The 26,165-nt window shown below is 40.1% G+C and overlaps 1 protein-coding gene across 1 annotated transcript in view; it reads right to left on the bottom strand.

Moving 5' to 3' along the window:
• Positions 1-487: 487 nt before the first annotated feature.
• Positions 488-26,165, bottom strand: part of LOC145394479 ((3R)-3-hydroxyacyl-CoA dehydrogenase-like) — a 69,537-nt gene continuing 43,859 nt past the window's right edge. The window contains exons 4-6 of the mRNA XM_080268332.1: positions 1,896-2,089; positions 1,277-1,345; positions 488-577 (exon numbers count right to left, since the gene is read on the bottom strand). Coding sequence (XP_080124458.1) covers positions 488-577; positions 1,277-1,345; positions 1,896-2,089 — 353 coding nt within the window. The remainder of the gene's footprint in view (positions 578-1,276; positions 1,346-1,895; positions 2,090-26,165) is intronic.

Raw genomic sequence — 26,165 nt, 5'->3', positions numbered from 1 at the left:
CCTGAATCTACGAGTACACTGAAGTGGATTGGGTGATGTCCTGATCTAAATCTAGCTTGTTGTACACTATCAGTTCTATTTAGGAATACCTCTGTTTATGGTGAATTTTGAGAGGAGGGGCTTGTAATACAGTGTTCTGAATGAGATGTTGTATTGACCTGCGCAGGAAATGAGTATGTTGGTGTTTCTTTATAGCTAATATTCAAATGTTTGGAGGTGGGAAGTTGTGGAGAAGGGTCTGGTAATGTTTGTGCATGATTGTTTTACATGCCTAGTTGTGTTATGTAGCCCGGTTATATAATGACAGGGGTAATGTGTGTTGGGGTAGGCTGCCACATAGAACTGTATGCCTCTCATATCAAGATATTCTCTAATAGCGAGGACTTTAGTGTCAAAGAGTAAGTAAGCTGCGGGAGTGGTTTTGGTGCAGCCAGTAATGATGCGTGGGACGTTGTTCTGTATGGTCTGCAAGGTGGTGTAGTGGGTGTTAGATAGGATGGGGGCCCATGCCGAGCAGGCACAGGACATCACTGGTCTTATAAACAGACTGCAGACCAGCGACAGAAGAGAGGCCACTCTGTAATAAATGTAAAAACTTAGAGCAAAACATATAGAGTGAAAATTGTCAGTTAATATTTGCATAATATTAGTTTCTTGATTATAGATACTGTGTTTATGACAGTGTTATCATGTATGACAATCAATTCTTTTATTACTATACAACACACAGAGTTTGCAGAGGATATATCGGTCACATACAGGAAACAATTACTGTACTGGTTTCCTCACAGCTGACTTGATGTCATCAGCTCTTTCTTCCTGGCAGAAAAAAAAAAACGAGGTACCGTATCATTTATATTTTAACTACAAGCTAACGAAACTGTTGCATTCACGTGATTTCACATAAGGTTCCTGCCTTTCTTAATCTGATTCAGTATTCGTATAAAGGTAAAAGTAAAAAAATTTGCATAGAAATTAGTTCTATATAATTAAGTTTGGTTAGAACGAATATAAGAAAATGCACTTCTGTTCTCCAACCATTTTTGTGTCCATTTATGTAATGTGAATTTATTTAGTCTATGTAACAGCAGAGCTATGGATGACAGAATCTGAACATATAACCTGGTGAAGCCTGGAGCAAAAATGACACCTCACCCTCCCAGCCACTCTTCTTCTTGGTGTCGGACGTCTACATCCGGCATATTAAATATTATCACCTCACAAATCCAGCCACCAGTCACCTCACAACATCGACCTACTCATTGCCTCCACTAACCTTCAGGGCGGCCAGCTCTACGCAATGGTGTGAGCCGAATGATTTTCTCACGTGACTCCTTAATTTGACCTGCAGTCATTGGTGTGTCAATCAGTCCAGGAAGCACACAATTTACACGTATGGCTTTGCTGAAATGGTATGGAATTCCAGTAACTTGCACTAGTATTGATGAATCATATTACATAAAAAATCGTTCTTTATATATGAGGAAAATGATTACCAGCATTAACGCAAATACTGTACATGGAAGCCATGACCAATGAATTGTCTGCATGCCTATATGGTTTAGTTACCTCGCCAATTCCGCAGCACACGTCTTGGTGAGTGAAATAACTCCTCCTTTACTGGCAGTATAGCCACTCCACTTGGTAAGGCCAGTTTTCCCCACAATACTTGCAATATTCACTACTGCACCCTTGGAATCCTTCCCATTTTCCAACAGTGATGTTGCGAAAGCCTGTGTTACCAAGAAAGTTCCCTGCGGAGTAAAAGATGGTAATTTTAGAGACTTTGTTGCCTGAGTATAAGTATTAATTTCACAATAGTTTGAGCATTTTCCGTTACTTTTTATGTCATGTACTATTCAACACTGAAATGATCGTCACAACTTGGAATTGACCGTCAGGTTGACATCAATAATTTTCTTCCAGAGGTCATCATCAGTCTCTAAGATGGGAGCTCTGGTGGCCACGCCGGCAGAGTTGACTAGCAGCGAGGGCGGGGTGCCACACTGGTCCTGGGCTGACTTCATGGCGTCCTCCACATTCCTCCTCTCTCTCACGTCCATGGACACAGCCACGTGCTGCCGGCCACCTGCCAGAGACAGGGGAATAATGCATATGTTCTTTACTAGGAGATATTACAAGAGGATGTAGGGTGAAAGAGTGATGAAGAGAGTGTATGTGAGATGGAGGGGGGAGAGGGAGGGGGAGGCTGAGGATGAGATGGAGGGATGGGGTAGAGAGGTATATGAAAGAGAGGGGTGTGAGTTGGGAGCAGGGCAGTGAAATGGCAAGGGACAGGGCGACGTGGAGGCGATTTGTTTGTGGCCACCCCAAACGGGATTGAGGCATCTGGCAATAGATAGATAGATAGATTGTAAATAATAACACCAAAGTCCCGTGTACCAGAAAATTTTCAGGTGCAAATAACAATTAAAGGAAATGGTTTGTGCTTTGTGAAGCAAAAAAAAAAAAAGTTTGTGGTGTGAGGAACTTAATAATGAGCTTTGATTCCAGATAATGTGTTAGATGGACATCATCTGAACGGATCTTAATGCAAAATTAGAAAGTTTTACCTCAGGACTGCAAACGGGTCACAAAAAGACTTTCATTGGTTTATTTACCATCAAATACACCAGGAAAAATGCCAACCTTCTCCTCAGACAATAAATAGTTGTACCATCCTGTCCTACAAGAAAGCAGAAATGAGCGTGCTCCACCACTTGTGAGATTGGCTGGCCTCCCTGAGATGCTAGTGTTATATTCTGATTCAGGTACAGAGTAAGCAGTTGCCCTGGGGGAATTATGAGAGAGAGAGAGAGAGAGAGAGAGAGAGAGAAGGAGAGAGAGAGAGAGAAGGAGAGAGAGAGAGAGAAACTATTCATTTATCCTGCCCCGTCCCGACCGATTTTCCACCACTGACTCCCCCAATCCCGACCAATTTTGGAAAAAAAAAATTTTTTGGCTGAAACCTCCACTTTTGGTGAGAAACGTTGAAAATTCATAGAGAAATCGCTCACCTGAGGTTTAAAATACTGGATACAGGTAGAAGTACCCCTTATCTTACTGGGTTTTCTATCAGGCTGGCTCCAAAGAAAACGAGTTCTATGGGAAGGTAACTATTCCACACCAGTCATAAACGGTATTTATTTATTTATTTGGTACGAATTTATATTTAGTACGAGAGTATATTGGTTTTCACACAGTAATATAGACAATATAACCATTGTTTCACTCACCAAACACATCAACATACCTGACCTTTTTTGGCGACATTACCTGATCTTCATTTCTGACTGTTTCATCCTCTAATGCTACGTAAACTTTGTCCTCCACATTGTCATCGATTGGGGAATCACTCTGGCCTTGAATTTCATAACGTGGCACGACGTGTCTTTACTTGGCAGATCACTGGTAACAGGTGAATTGCCGAGATAATGGCATGAGGGGTTGGGAGGTCATGCGGAGTAAGGCATTGTCCCTGCCTTGCATCTTGTAGAGGAAGGTGTCCCATGTGTACGTACCAAAAATCACGCGTGAAATTTGAGAAATGTGCAAATGACAGACCTTGGAATTGCGGCGTGTATATATACGTCAATGGGAGTCACAGTGAAAAAACGTTTGGACGTATATAAACTGTACGTCAACGTGACTCGGCGGGTTAATATGAGCACTCCTGAGGACATATTGAAACAGTGTTCCAGTGTTATAAACATTCACAAAATAATATTGTCGAGTTAGCATTGTCAACACTGTCAGCCTGTTCACTGCACCAAACATGCAGGAGAATGGAACAAAAGCATTTCAGTTTAACTCACATTTCTTCATTAGTATTTGGTTTTGCCATCCATATCCTTCAGTACAACTATGAAGTGAACTGGCCTGCTTTTGGAGATTATATATATATGTACAAAGCTGGGAATAGTGCCGCTATTAGTAGCAGTGCTACATAGTGCTGCTACTATTTTAATAGCAATGGTGGTAACGCCATTACTTTTTTTAGCCAGTAGCGGAACTGAGAGCACTGCTACTTTTTGGCTGTACTCAAGCGTTACCACGCTCCTCACTACTCATGCGACAAATACAGGTCCAGAGTCAGTGAGTACATGCAGATACGCCGACAGTTTGGTTGTATTTATTAATGACGAAAAATAATACTTTCGTCAATTATGTCAATTAATGATGTTTGTTCTACATTACATCAGTAGTTTATTAATTACTATTTATTAGTAATATGCAATAATTAGACAGGAATTTGCTAGTTAATTATCGATCATTTAAATTAAGTAAAGATAAATAAGGATGTCAGCTAGATGTAGGCAACACACACACACTGAAGCAGATGCACTTGCAAAAGGAAGAAATAGAAAAACTAGGAAGGGAGGCCAACAAGAAAGACACAACCATCAGTGAACTAACAGTGGAACTGAGTACACTTAGGAAGAAAATGAGTGAAATGGCAAGTACAGTAGTCAATCACGAGAGTGTTATGGAAGAGTTCAAAAATGACACAGAGATAATTAGGCAAGTAAGCAGTCTTATAGACCAGAGCAGTGATATTGAGAAGATAACACAGGTGAATGAAGCTGTGCAAAGCTACAAAAATAATGTGGAAACCATGTATGCTGAAATGGTGAAAATAAAGAAAGATTTAGAAACAAGGGTGGAGGAAAAAAGCATCAAAAAAGAAGGGAAAAGAATAATCCAAAACAATCAAAAGTTAGTCAGAAATTCAGGAGATATAAACAAATCTATAGTAATCACTGGTATAGAAGAGGAAGAAGTAAAAAACAAGATCACAAGAGACAAAAAGGAGATGGCAAATGTAATGAGCTTACTGAAAGAAGTATCAGAGGAAATCTGTAATAAAGACATAGAGGAACACAAAAGATTAGGGAAATACGAGAAAAGCAAGACAAGACCTCTAAAGGTGACTTTCCAGAGTGTAAACACTGTGGAAGAGATACTAAAATATGCAAAGAATCTTATGGAAAAAGAGGAGTTCAAAAATGTATGGATAAAAAGATGCCTAACACAAGAGGAACTGGAATTACTGAAAGAGAAAAGGGAGGAAGCAAAAACAAAAAATGAGGGAAGATCAGAAGAGGAGAAGAAATTTTTTTACAAAGTAATAGGATTGCAGGTAGGAAAGTGGTACACAAACAGGATGGAATATAAAGGAGGAAGGTAGTAAAACCATGTCATGACAAGTATATAGACAAGATGATAAAGTTGATGTACTCAAATGTGGATGGAATGGTATCTAAATTACTAGAGATGAATGATTATGTCAGAGAAAATGAACCACAAATAATATGCCTAACTGAAACAAAATTAACACCAAGGATATCCAATGACATACTAAACTTAGAGGAATACAATATATGGAGAAGAGACAGAAATTTAGAAAAAGGAGGAGGAATTTTAATATTAACTAAGAAAAATCTAAAAGTCAATGAAATAAAACTAGATATACCATCACAAGTAGAACTGATTGCAGTAGAGATCAACACATCTGAAGGGAAAGTAATTGTAGCCAATTTGTAAATGCCACCCAGATCAAACACATGGGAAAGAGATGAATATGAGGACCTGGCAGAGAGTACAATTCAGAGTTTAAGATCATTACTACATAAAATGGAAGAGAAATCGGAAAGAATTATACTAACTGGGGATTTTAATACAAATATAAATTGGAATACTCTAGATATAATTAGCCAAGAAAGCTGTTGGGACCAAAAGCTTCTGGATCTCGTGCAAGAGTTTTTCCTAACGCAACATGTGAGGGAAACCACCAGAAAAAGAGGACTTGATGTACCTTCAGTGCTAGATCTAATATTTACTAGGCAAGAAAATGATATTGACAGTTTAATATATCACCCTCCACTTGGCAAAAGCGATCATGCAGTACTAAATTATAACTTCAGGATAGCATATGACATAGTTAACAGCAATGAAAGTTACAAAAAGAGCCTAAACTATAAAAACGGAAATTATCAAGACCTAAAGAAGTATTTCTTAGAAGTTGATTGGGAAAATGAGCTTAGAGAACAAGATTTAAATGCTGTATATAAAAAATTCTGTGAATTTTATGAAATAGGAGTCCAGAAGTACATCCCACAGCACAAAGAAGCAGATAAGAAAATACAGAAATGGTTCAATAAAGAATGTAAAAAATCAAAAGAAAGAAGAGATTTGTTGTGGAATAGATACAGAAGACACAACAGTGAAAGAGCGTATAATAATTACAAACAGGCAAGAAACGATTATACAAGAATAAGGAGGGAAGCCCAAAAACAGTTTGAGGAGGATATAATAAATAAAAGTAGTGATCAACCAAAGCTGTTTTACAGCTACATCAGAAGCAAAACCAAAGTAAAAGATATAATACAATCCATTACGGACGAGGGAATCACTTATACACAAGAGAAAGATATTTGTGAAGCACTAAATAAGAATTTCCAATTAGTTTTTACAGAAGAAAAAAATTTTGAGAGGGACTGTGTGGAACATGCATGTCCACACATACTACCAGATATACAAATAGCAGAAAAAGTAATACAGGAGGAGTTAAGTAGATTAGACAGAGGAAAAGCAAGTGGTCCTGATGAAATTTCATGTTGGGTACTACGAGAATGTGCAAAAGAGTTAAGTAAACCATTATTTTTAATTTTCAAGAAATCCTTGCATCAGGGTAAACTACCTGATATTTGGAAAAAAGCAAATATTGTCCCCTTATTCAAGAAAGGAAATAGACAAAATCCACTAAACTACCGACCAGTATCACTGACCAGTGTTGTATGTAAGGTATTAGAAAAGCTTATAAGAAAAGCTTGGGTAAATCATCTAGAACACAGTATGATAACAGAAAGACAGTTTGGTTTCAGAAAAGGAAAATCATGTGTTACTAATCTGTTGAGCTACAATGACAGAGTAACAAACACAATACAGGAAAGGGAAGGATGGGTGGACAGTATCTATTTAGATTTCAAGAAAGCTTTTGACACAGTACCACACCAAAGACTTTTATGGAAACTGTACCATCAAGGAGGAATTCGAGGCAAACTATTTTGTTGGATGCAGGACTTTCTCATAAAAAGAGAAATGAGAACAGTACTAAGAGGAAACTACTCATCATGGAAAGAAGTGACTAGTGGAGTACCACAGGGTTCAGTGCTGGCACCAATCATGTTTTTAGTGTATATAAATGATATAAACAGTAACACTGGAAATGAGAGCTATCTGAATATGCTTGCAGATGATGCAAAAATACAAAGGAGAATTACTAACACAGACTCTTGTAAAGAGCTACAAGAAGAATTAAATAAACTTCATGAATGGAGTAGTACATGGCAAATGGAATTCAATGTGGACAAGTGTCATGTAATCAAGTTTGGTTAAAGTGGAAAAAGACCTGATTGGGATTATAAGTTAGGAAATAAAACCCTATACACATCAGAAAGAGAGAAAGACCTAGGTGTGATTATCAATAACAGACTATCTCCAGCTGACCACATCAGCGAGAAGGTACGGAACATGTATACACTGGTTGCAAATATGAGAATAGCATTCACATACATAAATGAAGACATGCTAAGAAGGATAATAACATCATTCATTAGACCAACCCTGGAATATGCATCAGTAGTCTGGAGTCCTCATCTCAAAAAACACATAGACAAGATTGAAAAAGTTCAAAGGGCCGCTACAAGATGGATACCAAGCTAATGGGACCTAAGCTACGAAGAAAGACTAAATAAACTGAATCTACCAACACTACAGGAGAGAAGGGAAAGAGGTGACATGATAATGCTATATAAGTGCATATCGGGGAAGGAGAAAATAGACATAAATGATTACTTAACATACGGAGAAGCATCAGCAAGAGGACACTACAAAAAACTGCATAAGAAGAGAGGTGATAAAGACGTAAGGAAATTCAGTTTCCCAAACAGAGCAATTGATCAATGGAATGCACTACCGAATGAAATAGTGTGTGCCAAAACAATTCACAAATTTAAGGATATGTACGATAAATATGGTTTAAGACACGGGACAGTACGAGCTTGACTCATTCCTGTAAAGATACAATTAGGTAAGAACAATTAGGTAAGAACACACACACACACACCTCTAACTATCCCCGTCTCTAACTCCCGCTCTCTCCCTCACTCTCTCTTTCAGACTAATTCTTACTCACTACGTTATTATTTCGTAACAGTATGTTACTTTCAGTTTAAAGTATTGGGAAAAAACATTGCTATTGAATAAATAGCCTTTAAAAGAAAGCTCCAGTTCATCTTTACTTTCATTTTCGTACAGTACATATCTTAAATAGGTATCATTGAAAATATAATAAATCTGTATAATATGTATCAATGGTAGGCTACATTTTTTTGCCTTTTACTTACATATGTTACTTTCAGTATGTATACTAGGTAACAGTGTAAAAGAACATTTGTTACATTATACGGTAAACAGCATTTTCCTGTACCTTCGGCTCTAAGCTTCATTAAAGTGACACCGACAAGTATATGATTTTTTTTTTTTTTTTCAAAATAAATATGTACTGACATTACTGGTACACAACATAACCATTCAGATGAACTAACATTATCGAAAACAGTATTTAGTGTATCGCATTATCACAGATTTTTGTTAACCTTTCCTTCGTCTACCTTTTTCTTATCCAAAGTAGCAGAAGCGGGAGCGGGAGTCCCGCTGCATTTCGTATCAAGTAGCGAAACTAGTAACACCACTACTTTTTCGAGCTAGTAATGGGAATAGGAGCGCTGCTACTTTTTATCCGTAGCGTTCCCAGCAGTGTATATATATATATATATATATATATATATATATATATATATATATATATATATATATATATACATATATATATATATATATATATATATATATATATATATATATATATATATATATATATACAGGTAAGCCCTTAATTCACGCGAGGGTTACGTTCCCAGACCCTTCGCGTATGTGGTAAATTTCCGTATACTGTATGTTCTGCCCTTGTGTGCACATAATTTCGCATGTCTACTAAGTATATTACATCTGAATAATAGTGTTTATACACCTTATAAACTAGCACAAAGTATGAAAAACAACAAAAATGTAAGAAATTTAACACTGAAACCTGACAAGCACAGGCGTAAGTGGAGACACTTCAGCAGTCTTGTGCACAAGCCCTCACTGCCACCCATATGCTACAGTCTGCCTTCTTTATTGTCCAAACAGTTGACTCATTCGCCCCAAACATACGGTTCTGAGCCAGTTCACAGGTGTAAGTGGAGACACTTTAGCACAGTCTGGTGCACTAGCCCTCACTGCCTTCCGCATGCTACATTCTGCCTTCTTTTTTGTAAAAACAGTTGACTCACCCCAAACACACGGTTCCGAGACAATTCACCATGAAGTCAATTCACCATCAAAACATGGACGATTCCCTGTCATTTTATAAATATACTTATTATTGATTAATTAATACTTTAATAACTAATTTTCAGGGGGATTTTATAACTCATATAAGTAAAAAACTAGTGTACTATACTTGCTAAATAAACTGGTATGTAAATAAATGACGGGGAATCGTCTTGACGGAGAATTGTCGCCGACATTCCTTCCTTAAGTTTGTCCAACACTAACTTTCTTTGTCAGCAACATCACTTTACGAGTCCGTTTTGGTGTGTTACCACATGCATCACTAGCACTACGCTTAGGCCCCATGTTGGCAGACAAGTGGAGTAGACTGTAGCACCAGTCGAGCAGGGCAGTACTCCCGAGGTGGATGGAAAGCTGATGACAGGGAGTGCTGGAGCTCCCGTTTCATCAGCCCTCAGGACTAGTTCCTGACCATCCCCCTTTGCTGAACTTTTTCAGTGTCTCAGTTACACAGAGAGTAGGCCAGCATGCTCTCCAGTACAAATTTCTCTATCTATCTTCACCAAACTACATGCACAGTACACACTACACTTCCTGTTCAAAATTTACCAAAATGGCGTCAATTCACCTAGCCTCGGAGTCCCCAGGGGGGGGGACCATAAATGCCCCCGCCATCTGCCCCTCTCCCGGTGACGACTCGAGGTGCCTGGAACCACTGTCTGACTCTCTTCTTCTTCATTTCTGCAACATTCGCGGCCTTTCATCTAACTTTCGCTCTGTTGAGCACCACCTCTCCTCCTCTAAACCTCACCTTCTTTTTCTAACGGAGACTCAGCTGTCTGAGGCAACTGACAGCAAACCCTTTTCTGTATCCTCCTACTTTCTCTATACTCATTTCAAAGCCAAAGGTGGCTGTTGTGTATACATACGCAACGACTTATCTTGCTCTCGTGTTCCTGAACTTGATTCTTCTGAATTCTCCACTCTCTGGCTTCAGCTTTCCTGTCATTCTCTGACTAAATATATCTGTGCTGTTTACTTATCCCCTGATTCTACTGACTATCAAAAATTCTTCGACTATCTTACTTCTACGATGGAACACATTCTGTCCATTTCTCCTTTCTCTGAAATCTCCATTCTTGGAGATTTCAATGTTCACCACCACCTTTGGCTCTCCTCTCCTTTCACGGATCCACCTGGTGAACAAGCCTACATCTTTTCTATCCTTAATGACCTACAGCAGCTTGTACAGCACCCTACCCGTATCCCTGACCGCCTTGGAGAGAGCTCCAACATACTTGACCTCTTCCTCACAACTAATCCTTCAGCTTACTCTGTTAATCTTTTCTCTCCGTTGGGCTCCTCCGATCACAACCTTATTACCTTAACCTGTCCTATTGCTCCAGTACGGCCTGCGGACCCTCCAGGGAAACGTCGTCTCTGGCATTTTGGAGCTGCGGACTGCGAGGCCCTCAGGCAGTACTTCTTTGATTTTCCCTGGAATGATTATTGCTTCCATGGCCGTGAGCCATCTGAGTGTGCCTTGCGCATTACGGAGGTTATTCTCTCGGGCATGGAAGCAAACATTCCTTTCTCATATCCTTTGACTAACGCAAGAAAGCCTTGGTTTAATCACGCTTGTTCTAATGCTGTCCGCAACAAGGAGAAGGCCTACAAAAGGTACCGGAGCCAACCCACCCCTGAATCACATAATCTTTACGTTTCTGCCCGGAATCGTGCTAAGTCTGTTCTTCGCTCTACTAAAAATAATTTCATCCATACTAAATGCTCTCAACTCTCCAACTCGAATTCTTCCCGATCCTTCTGGCACCTTGCCAAAAATCTTTCTAACAACTTTACCTCATCATCCTTCCCTCCTCTTTTCTACTCTGATGGTTCTGTAGCTATTTCTTCTACTGATAAAGCAGATCTCTTCGCACAGACTTTCTCCTCCAATTCCACCTTAGACGATTCCGGTGCTGTTCCTCCATCACTTCCCCCCTCTGACTTCCTCATGGCTGACATTAAAATTTCTTCAGTTGATGTATTTTCTGCCATTACTGGCCTCAGTACTAACAAGGCATATGGGCTTGATGGGGTCCCTCCTGTTGTTCTCAAAAACTGTGCTTCTGTGCTTACACCCTGCCTAGGCAAACTATTTCGCCTTTGTCTGTCAACTTGTACCTTTCCTTCTTGCTGTAAGTTTGCTCTCATTCAGCCAGTCCCAAAGAAGGGTGACCACTCCCAACCCTCCAACTATCGTCCAATTGCTTTAACGTCCTGTATTTCAAAAGTTTTCGAGTCAATTCTTAATAAAAAAATTTTAAGGCATCTTTCCTATCACAACCTTCTTTCCGATCGTCAGTATGGGTTCCGTCAGGGACGCTCCACTGGCGATCTTCTCACCTACCTTTCAGACTCCTGTTCATCCTCCTTTCGGGACTTTGGCGAAAGTTTTGCCATTGCACTTGACATCTTAAAGGCTTTCGATCGAGTCTGGCATAAATCTTTAATTTCCAAACTGCCCTCCTACGGTTTCTATCCTTCTATCTGTACCTTCATCGCTAGCTTCCTTTCTGGTCGTTCTATAGCTGCTGTCGTAGACGGCCATCGTTCTTCTCCTAGATCTATCAACAGTGGTGTTCCTCAGGGCTCTGTCCTATCACCAACTCTCTTCCTTTTATTCATCAATGATCTAAGCTGTACATCTAACTCTATCCACTCATACGCTGATGACTCCACCCTTCACCTTTCCATTCGGTTCCCGCAACGCCCATCTCAACAGTTACTTCAAGAAACAAGGGATGAGGCTATGGCACACCTAATGTCTGACTTGGCTCATATCTCTGACTGGGGTAAAAATAATATGGTTGTCTTTAATGCTTCTAAGACTCAGTTCTTACACCTATCAACCCGACAAAATCTTCCACAGGTATACCCACTAATGTTTAATAATATTCAGATTAATCCTGCATCATCTTTGAACATGCTTGGGGTTTCATTTACTCGGGACTTATCTTGGAAAGATCATATTGCATCTCTTGTAAAATCTGCTTCCAAGAGATTGGGTGTGCTAAGCCGACTCCGCTCTTTCTTTACCCCTGCACAATTGTTGACTCTATACAGGGTTTTATCCGCCCCTGTGTGGAGTACAACTCTCATGTGTGGGGAGGCTCCCCACATACAGCTCTTCTCAATAGGGTGGAGTCAAAGGCTTTTCGTCTCATTAACTCTCCTCCTCTTACTGACTCCCTTCAACCTCTGTCTCTTCGCCGCACTGTTGCATCTTTATCTCTTTTCTATCGCTACTTTAATGGTCACTGCTCCTCTGAACTGTCTGCTTGCATTCCTCCACCTCTACGACGGGCGCGTAGCACCCGTCTGGCAGCAAACTCTCATCCCTTTTCTGTCCAACTCTCTAATGCAAGAGTTAACCGTTACTCCCAGTCTTTCATTCATGCAACAGGTCAGCTCTGGAACTGTCTCCCTCTGTCTGTATTTCCTCCTGCCTATGATCTCCAGTCTTTCAAACGCAGTGTGTCCAGGCATCTCAAAATGATCGGATCTCGAATTTGGCTCTCTATTGTATTTTGTTTTTCTCTTGGAGGGAACTGTTACTGCGGGCTCATGGCCTTTGGTTCCTTCTTCCTCGCATAAAAAAAAAAAAAAAAAAATCGCTGGAAGGCAGAAAAATAAGCCACAAATAACGATTCGCGAGTCAAGCATGGTTCGACCGTCGGATTCAAACTGACTGTGTGGTACGTGGTAGTGTTAGGACTCCATATTATAAATACAATTAATTATAGAAAACATGATAGATAGATAGATAAATAGACAGATAGACAGAGCACCAGGCAAGCCTGGGAATGGGAAATGATCTTGCAAGTGTAACTGAGGAAATGTTGACAATACACTGGAAGCAGCAAGTCAGGGGATGATATAGGTAGTGTGTCAGCGAGATAGCATACGAACAATGCCTAGTGACCATACACACACATACTGTACACACATACTCACACACAGGTTTCTAGAACATTCCAACAACAGTGTAACACACGTGACACTACCCCTGCTACTCCAGAATTTAGGAAGCAGAGCTCAGAAGGAGGCTAGCTATAGAACTGACGGGTAGTGGAGAGAGTGAACAAGAAGAGGGGTCCAACTAGACTTACTTAGTGTATTCAGTCTCTGTAATAAATACACTGCTCAACTTAAGATTTTCTCTGAAGATATTAAATCAAGATCAACTCCCTGTATTCATCTTTAACTCCTACTACAAGAATCGAGAGTCACATTTGGTTGGCAGCGAACGTACAGACCTCGTCTATGAATCTACAGTGAATTTCTACAAAAGCAGGCGAGACTCTACAAGATTAGCTTCAGTTCTACAGTGCATTCCTACAAAATACAGCCTATGAGCCTACAAGCCTATGAGCCTACAAGTCTACAAGACAACTCTATAATCTTCACGTAACTTCAAGCAGCAGCAAGAAGAATAAAAAACAAAGCAAGTAAAGAAAAAGAAAGACCAAAGCAACAAGCACACAAAACCCCAACACTCTCTCTCGCCTACCTCCATCGGTGACGCAGAGGTCAAGACACACAGCACATCACCAGAGCCACATTTATAACGCATCTTACTCACCTTTCTTACCCAGGTTATGCATCGCTACTCAGATACTCACCACAGCTACCAGTGTGGGAAGCCGACGTCACCATGTGTATCTGCTGAGATGACATCACCACACGAGTTTGCTGACATAAGGCCACGCCAATCAACGTGTGACAGACACCTGGCACTTCTCACCCACTACTCATTACTCATTATTCACATAGCTCCTACTCTTACTCATTTATTTCCACAGTATTGAGTTGGAAATTCGACGTTCTATGCTGAGGTTTGCCTGTGACAGCTGTTAACCACCACAAGCACCAGGCCATTGGAATTTCCTGAGTAATATTGTCCATTAACACAGCCCTAGAAATATCAAGAGATCTTCAGTCAACCCTGCATTTTTCTTCCGAGATCGACAGTTGCTTCAACATGCCTCTCCGATCTGTATCAAGTGGGTGAAATTATACTTACTCATTTCTTCTCAGTGCTAAAATTAGGTATATTCAACTCCTTTACTTATTTGTATATATACACTTATACACTCACTAGCTGTCATTTATTACAACTCATTTACTCATCTATTTAGTTAGGACATAAAACAAAAGGCGTATTTCATAACACCATACCTTAAAGACAAGGATATTTTCGCCACCACCCACGTTAACACCAGATGAAACACAATTAGATCCAACAACGGATTCACAATTAGGAGAGCACCAAGGCAACACACCCACTGTACAAAACTCAACGCAAACTAAAGATCAAGAAACAAATATGTCAGTTCTAGATGATGAGTGGGAAACCCCCTCTGACGTAGCAAGTGAGGACTTTGTCGCTGACTTGCACACGTATGTCAATATACTTAACAGAGTCCACTGTTCCGGCCAAACCCATTCCACCATTCCCTCACACAACGATAAACAAGTCCAAGTTGAATTAACAGAGCAAACAGTGAAAATGAATAACGCAACAAATACCGCGGATCAAACATCCCCACCTCATGTTTATGTTTACCATGAAGATAAAACTGCCCCAAAATTCTCTGGCACAGAAAAAGATCGTATTGACGTCATTTCATTGGTCAGTTAGTGCGAACAAATCTTTATCAAGCGACACATCCTCGATGAACAAGAGAAAACTGCCATTTTTTCATCTTGCATAAGCCAGGAAAGATGTCCAGCAAGCAATTACTGAGATCAGGTAAGCTCCTCAAGGCTAGGACATATGATGAATTTAAAACTGAATTTTTGAAGAAATTTTCTGGAGGTATGAACTTCTTGCCAGGTATAATTCCAGAATTACATAAGATTGTAGACCTTGTAAGGGAGCACACTACAAACCATGTGCTCAGTGAAATAACTGCTGATGTCACCACAATCAAAAGAACATTGTTAGTTACTTTGGAAAACTCAAATTGGATAACAGATGATGGAAAGATGTCCCCAGACCTCGTCGTGGACATCATTGGTTATGTAGCTGCCTTGTGTAAATTACCTGATAGGACCCTTAGCCCGCAGCGTCCCGTCGACGTTCTTTAACATCCTCATCCTTTGTCACTGCCAATCCCGTCGACGTACTTTAACATGCTGCAATTGCAAGGTACATAATTTCCACAATCTTCAAAATTTGCGTGAGATTTTCGATTCGCCCACCTACCCAAGCCTCCCCTACCTGACACCAGGCAGGCAGCATCCCAGACCCCGCGTGACCCGCACGCGCTCTTGTCTCGGTCACTCACCTGTTAGCAGTGACCCAGGTCAGACATGGCACGTAAAGGTCTTTCAGACGATGAGATACAATCCGACCTGGATGCCTTCACTGGAGATAGTGATTCTCCACTTGATGATGATGTGGTGGATCGTGATTATGTGCAGCCTGAGGAGGAAATAACAAGCAGTGATGAGGAGGTCCCTTCGCCCCGGAAAAAGCGGTATGTTACGTATCGTAAGGCAAGGGAAGGCCAGCCTGCATCCAAAACACCTGCACGGACCTCTCTTCATCCCCTAGAGAGAGATTTTGATGAGGACGAGGACGAGGACGAGGACGGCGGCTTAGGACGTGATGTTGCCTCGTGGTTGGGGAAGGAGAAAATCTCACTCCGAAGATCGGAAGGTGGGGCGAGAAGGCAAATCAGGTATGGTCCTTGTGTTTTGTCTGGGGAAGGCGAAAGTGGTGTGGCGGGAGTGCGGGGTGAAAGGGAAAGTGGTGTGGCGGGAGTGAGGGGGTGAAAGGGAAAGTGGTGTGAGGGAGGCAGCACGAGCACGTGGTGTAAATAGGCATAGCGGAGACGAGGTGGAGCCGCTCCCCAGCACGTCTTTCACCCCACAATATTCCCAAACTTCCTCCCCACAGCCCCAGGATGTGGGGAAAGGAAGGAAAGGGAAGGGAAAGGGTAAAGGAAAAGGGAGAGGGAAGAGAAGTGCGATTGATGAAGGGCTCTGCTCTCCACCTCCCCAACCTCCCCCATCACCCTCACCTCCCGACCCTGACGAAGGCGACGATGGGGACGAGGCTGGAGATGGTAGTGTCTCGTGGAATTGGGAAGATGGGAGTAATTTTACTCCCATCATTCACCCTTTCACAGAGGAGTGGCGTTCTGGTTGCACGGCTCCAGGTATGCATACGGGTTCCACTAGGGTGGATTTCTTCCACTTGTTCTTTGAGGAGGTGTTTGTGGGGCGCATAGTAGAGCAGACAAACCTCTTTTCACGAACACAGTGCCGTGAAACTGAACGTCTGGGTAAACTAGCAGGCACTCCCAGCAATATAACTATCCTGTAACAATTTCTGAGATGTTCTTATTTTTTGCCCTGGTTCTCTTGATGGGTGTTGTCAGGAAAAATTAAATACCAGCATACTGGACCACTTACCCAATGACCATCACGCCTTTCTTTGGAAAGGTTATGAGTCGTAATAGATTTCAGCAGATTCTCAGCCGCCTCCACTTTTTTGATGCAGAAGATCCAGCTAATGCTAATAACACTGATAAAATGAGGAGAATTAGGCTTGTATTTGATCATCTACGGGAAATGTTCCACTCCTCATTTTATCCTTACAGAGACCTCGTCATAGACGAGAATCTTGTGTTGTGGAGAAGCAATATTTCCTTTCGCCAGTACATACCGAGCAAGAGACACCGTTTCAGGTTCAAGATCTTTGTTATGTGTGACTGTAAGACTGGTTATCTGCAAGACATAATCTTGTACACGGGCGCACAGACAGACATAACAGAAGATCGTAGTATTGGACTCTCAGGGGCCGTGGTGAAGACAATGATAGAGGAGTACCTTCATCATGGTCATGTGTTGTACCTGGACAACTGGTACACTAGCCCTCTTCTCGCTCGGTTCCTCCACCAACACGACACCGGAGTCTGTGGTACAGTAAAGAGAAACCGTCGCCATATGGTCAAGATAGGGAGGAAACTTGACAAGAAAGAGGTGATTTTCTTTCAGGCAAATAACATCCTTGCCACCCTGTGGAACCACAACAGGGAAGTTTGCCTCCTATCGACAGTACACAGCCCCCTGATGCACCGCACAGACTCCGTTGATCAATGTAGCGAGAGGAGGCGCAACGTCTGGAAACCTGAGTCTGTACTTGACTATAATCTGAACATGAGGCAAGTGGATCAGACTCCATGATTTCCAGTGTGGACTGTGCCAGGACCACGATGAAGTGTTACAAAAAGCTCTTTTTCCACTTGCTCAACATCACGGTCCTCAACACACACTACCTCCACGCCATGACAACGGGAATCTCTGAGACCTTTGAGGGGTTTGTGAGGGAGCTGTCACGTGAAATTATCGCCAGGTACGCACAGGACAGGCCCACACACCGCACATGCACCCCCATGGCTGTCCAGACTCCCCTTCGTCTCGCAGGACGCCACTACCCTAGCACAATCCCTTAACAACCAAACCATCATAAACCCCAGCACCGCTGCCATGTATGCAAGCACTCAACAGTCAGACCAGCCACTCAGAGAAAAGACACAAGGTACGAGTGTGCAGAGTGCAATGTTGCGTTGTGCCTTCAGCCCTGTTTCAAAGAGTATCATAACTTCCTACACTACTGAAACTGTGTGGGATGGCGATATGATGCTCAGTATAATGGTAAGGCCAGTCAGTATGTGATAAGTTTTATATAAAGTTGAAATGGGTGTAATGTTAGCAGGAAAGTAATGTATAAGTTGAGAAATAGCGTAAGTTGAAAGAAGTGATATCAAAACTACACCCACTGTGTAAATCTGCGAAAATATGACACTCAGTATAACAGTCTGGTCTGTAAATATGTGATAGCAATGATATAAAGTGGAAACGGGTGTAGTGTTAGCAGGAAAGTAATGTATAAGTTGAAAAATAGCGTAAGTTGTAACAATTGATATCACGAGTACACCCACTGTGTAAATCTGCGAAAATATTATGCTTAGTAGAACAGTCTGGTCTGTAAGTACGTGTAGCAATGATATGAAGTGGAAAAGGGTGTAACGTTAGTAGGAAAGTAATTTATAAGTTGAATACTAGTGTAAGCTGAAACAAATGATATCGCAATAACACTCACTGTGTAAATATGCGATAATATGATGCTCAGTAGTATAGTAAGGTCTCCAATTATGTGATAGCAATGATATAAAGTGGAAACATGTGTAATGTTAGTGGAGAAGTATTATATAAGTACAAAAATAGGTTGTAAGTTGAAATAATAGTCATAGCGACTTCCACCTTTGTGTTATTATGCACTATTATAATGCTAAATATTATCGTAAGGCCTGAAACTATCTCAAAACAGTTCTCTAAAGTGGAAAAGTATATAATGTTATTAGGAAAGTATTATGTAAGTTGAAAAAACACAATACGAATTGAAACAACAGTCACAGTGAGTTCACTCACTACGTAAATAAGCGCTAACATTACGCTAAATGTTATCGAAAGGCCTGTGAATAAGTAAAAACAGTTCTATAAAATGTAAAATGATATAATGTTATTGGAGATGTATTATGTAAGTAGAAAAAATGATATGTATCATGATTCAGCAATGTTAGAGATTCATCAGTGAACAGTTTGGCCAATTTCGCTTGGTCCACCCGATGGTACAATGCTTATTTCACCTCTATTTTTGTATAAAATCCAATTTACTCTTGTATCACATGTTTTTATGTTTGTAATAAATACATATCTACTTACTTTTATTGGTTTCCCAGACTTATAATACCATAGAAAACGTGAGAGCCTCAGACCACCTCCACAGAACATGGTACCAGGTGTAACAAAGGTATACCTGTTTAGGCCACTTATGGTCCCCGGTGAACACTTTCTTGGTGATTGACCATTGTTTCTGACCAAAAGCAAAAGTTTTAGCAAAAAAAAAATTGGGTCCAAAAATGGTCGGGATTGGGGGGTACCAGTGGTGAAAAAGTGGTCGGGACGGGGCGGGTTAAGATCGCCAAGACAATCGCGTACACCCCAGGCATGTGCTTACTAGACTTAATGAACGAGGTAGAGATGCAGTGCAGTAAAGCAGGTATGGTCGACACACCCGCACATTTTAGTAGAATGAAAGTACCTGAGACAGTATCAGCGGTGAAAACATCTACACCGACCCCAAACAGAGAACAAAATCGATCGTGACCTGAAAGCAGGCAGAGCAAACAACTAAACGTATCGAGGATTCGATCACAAACACCAGGCTACAGGCAGTTTCATAATTTTTCACGCAGCCCGAGCAGATCTCGCGCCACAAACAACACTACATATGGGAAGTCACCTCGTACGTCACAGTCAAGAGATAGGTCCATTCTATGTCATTATTGTGCAAAACCAGGATATACAAGGAATGAATGCTTTATCAAAACAAAAGAGGATAGACAAAAGACACAAGGATTTGGTCCCTACTGTAGGCATCATAGATGCCAAGGGCACTGGACCAGTAGCCTAACTGCAAAACAGTAGAAAAGATTGTGTCTATGTTCAAATCAGGGGAAGACCAAGTCTTGACAAAAAACGAACAAACATAAAGAAAAGCAAGTCTAAAATTCACATAGGAGGCATGTTGGGAAATGAGTGTATCTTGATACCAGCTGTATGTGAGGATCAAAACGTTTCCTTATTTTTAGACACAGGTTCTCCAGTGAACTTAATAACACAAGAAGAAATAAATAGAATTCTTAAAAATAAGAAGAAAGTAACTTTTCTGGAAGAAGCTGATTTAGATTTATATACGGTAGATGGAAAAAAAATTACAGTAAAAGGTATGATAAGGTTAAATATCAGTTTCATAGAGACTGCAAGACCATTCTCTGCATTTTTCTATATCGTTGAAAACTTAGCAATTAAAGCTCATATGTTACTGGGCTTAAGATGCATGAGAGCAGAGAACATAACTTTACTCCCACAAATGAATGGAATAGACTTTGACAATGAATTCATAGAGGAAATACCATCAGAGCCCTCACCGATTAGTAAAAGAGAACCAAAAAGAATTGGTAATATTAAAAGCTTAAACAAACATACACAAACAGATGCGTGTATAGATCCACTCCCACCACCAGCCCCAGCCTCCAGAATTAGAGACCCAGATAACAGTACTGATTTATCAGTTTTTCCCGCCCATCTCACCAATGATTTAGGTATACCACCTAATTCCTATATGAAAATTACCATAAAGAGCAAATTACGGAATAGTACTGTTCTTGTCTTAGAAGAATTATATAAAGTAAAGGGATTGTCAGAAGAAGACGCATTATGTCAGATGAACGACGAAGGGCAAACTCAGATATTCATAATTAATCACATGAATGGGGAAGTTCAGTGGAAAAAGGGGACGTGCATAGTTAATATTGAAAAATGTCCCTCCCCTGTGAAGGAAATAGTTATAGCTGGAGTGACAAGTGAGATAAAATCTACGGACAGAGAAAGCATAAAAGAGAATTTAATTCACTCAGGTGAATTTGATGAAGAAAATGATTTGTTAACCCTGCTGGAAACACACAGGGACACCGTAGCATTACCCGGAGAACAATTAGGGTGTACTAACCTGATTAATCACAAGATTAATGTGCACCCAGAAACACCACCAATTTTCGTACCAACCTACCGCATCCCACACTCCCAATGTACACTTGCAAATCAGTATGTCGATGAAATGTTAAAACTTGGAATGATTGAACCTTCAGTCTCCCCGTGGAATGGCCCATTGTTCTTCGTGCCCAGACGAAATGGAGAAATGCGTGCGGTAGTAGATTACCATAAACTAAATAATCACACAATCCCAATCGATCTACTAAATGGCTATTATCAAATATCGGTTGAAGAGGAGTCACGTAAATACACTGCCTTTTCTACAAATAGAGAACACTACCAATATACAAGGATGCCGATGGGACTGAGGACAGCCTCAGGCACATTCCAGCGTCTTATGAATTACGTATTGTCCGGAATTTTAGGACAAGGAATATTTGTTTATCTTGACGATATTATAATCGCAACGAAAAATATTACGGATCATCTCAAGAAATTAGATTTACTCTTTCAAAAGCTTAGTGATGCTGGTTTAAAAATTAAGGTTTCTAAATGCAAATTTTGCTTTAAGGAAATAAATTTCTTAGGCCACAAATTAAGTTCTAATGGTATTCATACAACTGATGACAAAATACAGGCAGTGAGAGATTTTCCTGAACCCATTACGATTGACGAAGTTAGACAATTTTTAGGTCTGGCTGGGTACTATTGGTCATTCGTACCACAATTCTCTCATATAGCCTTTCCTCTAATCCAACTACTCAAAAAAGATGCTGTATTCCAATGGGAAGAAGATCAAAAAAAGGCATTTAACAATCTACAAATTAAACTAACAAATGCATCTTGTTTAGCATATCCGGATTACACAAAATCATTTCTTATTTGTACAGACGCATCAGTTAAAGGATTAGGGGCTGTACTGATGCAGGAAGATAAAAGAGGAAAGAATCAACCAATTGCATTTGCCAGCAGATAAACAAAAGGTGCAGAGAAAAATTATTGCACTACAGACTTAGAGGCACTTGCAGTGGTTTTTGGATTACAAAAGTTTCGAGATTTGGTATATGGTTACGAAATCCACTTATTCACCGATCATAAACCACTGGTGGGTATGTTTAAAGAAAAACTCCTTTCTGGGTGGAGAGCAAGGTGGAAATGTACAGTTGAAAACTATAATGTACAAATTCATTATATACAAGGTAAAATGAACATACAGTAGTAGCTGACGCATTATCTAGGAACCCGAACACAATGGGGTGCTTCTGAAAAGCCTAGTATTCCGTCAGATGGCTCCACTGTAGCAGTAAACACATTCCCGCGCTGTTTAAAAAGCATAATTTTATTTGTTAAATATTTACACTGTTGTGTGAAACTGTGAATCATGGTAATGTCATATGCCGTAATATAAATAATACAATTAGAACACGTATATATAACGTATCATGAATTGTTTATATTTATCATAAACTGAAATTAAAATATCACTGATGGCATGTGATGGGAATCCGCCATTTCAGTGGTCCTATATTATTTAATTTCTGCTACATTTAGTGCAAGTTAGATTCTTAATAAATAGTTTGTTCAGACTGTAAATTACGCCTAGTGGATATCTTGACTCATCCAGGCTCTATGTGGGCAGAAATTTAATGTTGAGTAAATACTGGCATCCACCATCATAAATCATCCGGTCTGAGGAACCGTCCCAAAACCAAGATCGTTTACGCGTAATTTTTTGCCCGGTCTCACCGAGGATAGACGACTGTGGAAGATAAACAAGCCAAGACATCGCCTCTAAGTGATCCAGAAGATTCACACGGAGTCAAGTTCAGTATTCACGATTTTATATATATATATATATATATATATATATATATATATATATATATATATATATATATATATATATATATATATATATATATATGCAAACGTGAGAACACATGACGAGTAAATACTACTGCATCCTCTTAAATGTCTACCCCCAGTGAGATTGCATCCAGGTCAAGAGGACTGGTATGTGCACAAGCTACTGACTCAGTCAGTGGAAGATCTTACAAACATATGTGTGTGGACAGGTGACCTGGAGACAGTTCTCACATGACCATACCATTAGGGACTTGCCAAGAGGGGGCAATGTGTGTGAGATATTGATGATAAGATGACCTTAAGGTATTTATTTGGTAGGCACTTGGTGAAATGTAAAAATTAAAATAACCACTAGTTCTCAACAGAAAGACAAAACTTCACTGTAACACTTTATTTACAAAAAGCTACAATGATACATATGAATATGACTCATGGTGCAAGGAAGCTGCAGGGGAAGGTCTCTCTCTTTCTCTCTCTCTCAGCTCAACAGTCAGGAACTCATTACTGAACTATGTGTGTTTGTGGGTGTGTCCATTTACGACAATAATGTAACCAACGTCGGGTACAGGGACATGAGAAATGGGCGTAGCTTAGTTAACAGCTAGAGAGGCAAGATGTGGGAATGAAATTACACAAAGATATCGCTCAGTGAAACACACTGCCTATACAGTCACTTATGAACCAATGACGAATGTTATGAATATAGCTCGTTTCTACCCTGAGTGAATCCGTGACATTACACGCCATCAAAATAAAATTTTTCATGGAAACTTGACATCCCTCGTGAAAAAACTTAAACACGGGACTGTCTTGTGGTGCGCATGCGTGAAGCAAGCGAGCAAAATGTTGAATGCCAGTATTTACTCAACATTAAATTTCTGCCCACATAGAAACTGGATGAGTCTAGATACCCACTAGGCGTACTTTACAGTCTGAACAGACAATGTATTAAGAACCAAATATACACTAAATGTAGCAGAAATTAAATAATATAGGGTCACTGGAAGGACGGGTTGCCATCACATGCCATCAGTGATATTTTAATTTCCGTTTATGATAAATATCAACACTTAACGATACGTTATATATACGTGTTCTATTTGTATTATTTATATTTCGGCATATGACATTACCATGATTCACATTTTCACACAACAGTGTAGATATTTAACAATGAAAAATATGCTTTTTAAACAGCGCAGGGAATGTGTTTACTGCAACAGTAGAGCCATCTAGCGGAATACTAGCTTTGAAAGCATCCCATTCAGGTCGCGGCATTAGATCTCAAAGGAATTATCCCAAACCACGATGATATCGCAAAAGCACAAAGACTTGACCCAATATGGTCTAAAGTTATATACAAGTTAGAAAGTGGAGATGACATACAATTACCCAAACAGCATGTACCACTCGAATAATTCACAATGGTCAATAATACATTATACAAGATCAACCCGAAACAACCAAAACGCCAAAGAAATACTAACCAGTTGGTAGTACCTAATGATATGATACCCCAAGTATTACGAACGATACACGATAGCCCAAAAGCAGGACATCCTGGAAACGATAAGACATTCAACCAAGCCCAGCTGTTATATTACTGGCCTTCATTACGAAAAGATATAAACAATCATATAGACAGATGCGAATCATGTGCAAAACACAAAGGATACCCAATCACACCTGCACCGATGGGTAATTACCCTGTACCACATCAACCATGGGACATTGTCGCTGTTGATTTACTCAAGATGCCATTATCATACAATAATAACCAATACCTAATCGTAGCAACGGATCATTTTTCCCGTTATGTCATTTTAGCTCCAATTAAAGATAAAACAGCAGAGACAGTAGCAAAGGCAATAACAGATAATGTAATATGTCGCTTTACTACCCCAAAGGTACTAATAAGTGATAATGGAGGAGAATTTAATTCTGATATCTTACAAGAAATATGTAAACAATACAACATCAAAAAGGTTAACGTTTTAGCCTATCACCCAGCATCGAATGGGTTGGTAGAGAGACAAAACAAAAAAGTATTAGATGTGCTACGACACATTCTCAGTGAAAATTATGCAAGCTGGGATGATTGGATTCCCAGAGTAGAAGCCTCAATTAATGGATCTATAAATAAATCCATAGGTGACACACCACATTCCATTATATATGGAACAGATAAATAAACTACCATATGAGCTCCTAGAAGGTGACATTCTGCTCATATACAATTACGATGATTACTCTAAACTCCGTTTACGTAAATCCAGGACATACACAAAAGAGACAAAAAACAATTGACGATGTCCAAGGAAGAAATGACGGAGGCATTTAACAAGAAGGCAAGCGATTCACCTATCAGCTTAGGAGACATTGTTTATGGTATCATTCATACGAGACAATAAATTATCCCCAAGAAATGAGGGCCCATACAGAGTAATTAACATAAAAGCAAATAAAGTTTTAATTAAATCACTGTTAAGTGGCGAAGAGAAACAAGTTCATATTGACCATTTAAAACGAGTTTCAAGGGAACTATCCAATAATTATTCAGCATCGGATACAACCGAACAGGCGAACGTAACTCAAGAAACCAAGCAAGAAAACAACAATGATTACAAAATGAAATTAAGGTCATATACCAAACAATCAAACATAGGTGCAACTGTTCCAATAAAATCTACAGTACATCATTTACGAAAATTAAATATCGATTTAAACTCCTTCTATAAATGAAATAACAATCAACCTTAACGCACATCATCACGATCATCGACCACAGCATGACCATATTAGGGAATCAATAGATTTTTTTTTTTTTTTCGGTAGTTAGCGATGAAGGGACTTATGCTATGGATTCTCCTCTACATAGCAAGAGGATATGCGCACTTAGACCCCCAACGCATAGTACGACAAGGATGCCTCATAGCTCCAATGGCCACGACTTCAATCGTAAAAGACGTCATGAGTACTGAAATAAGTCTGAATTACTTGTATGAATTACCTTCTTATATAGAAAACATCGCGAAACCAATGCGAACCCTGGACTTCATGATAGGAGGGAAGTGAATGAAATAGTGAAGTTCGCGAAATGGAAATTAGAACAGGCAAAGTCAACTATGCTCATCATGATCCAAGATCTTCCATCTTATGGAACTGAGGTATTGAGCGACAGGAACAACATCACACGTACTCGCCAAAAGCGCGGTTTGTTCGACCTAGGTGGCGCAGTTCTTGGGAACATCTTTGGATTGGCTACA

Source organism: Coenobita brevimanus, chromosome 27 (assembly GCF_032717465.1).
Source record: "Coenobita brevimanus isolate Jiangsu-jjx chromosome 27, ASM3271746v2, whole genome shotgun sequence".
Taxonomy (NCBI): domain Eukaryota; kingdom Metazoa; phylum Arthropoda; class Malacostraca; order Decapoda; family Coenobitidae; genus Coenobita; species Coenobita brevimanus.
Note: the sequence above shows the minus strand (reverse complement) of the source record. Positions and strands in the feature narration are given on the sequence as shown.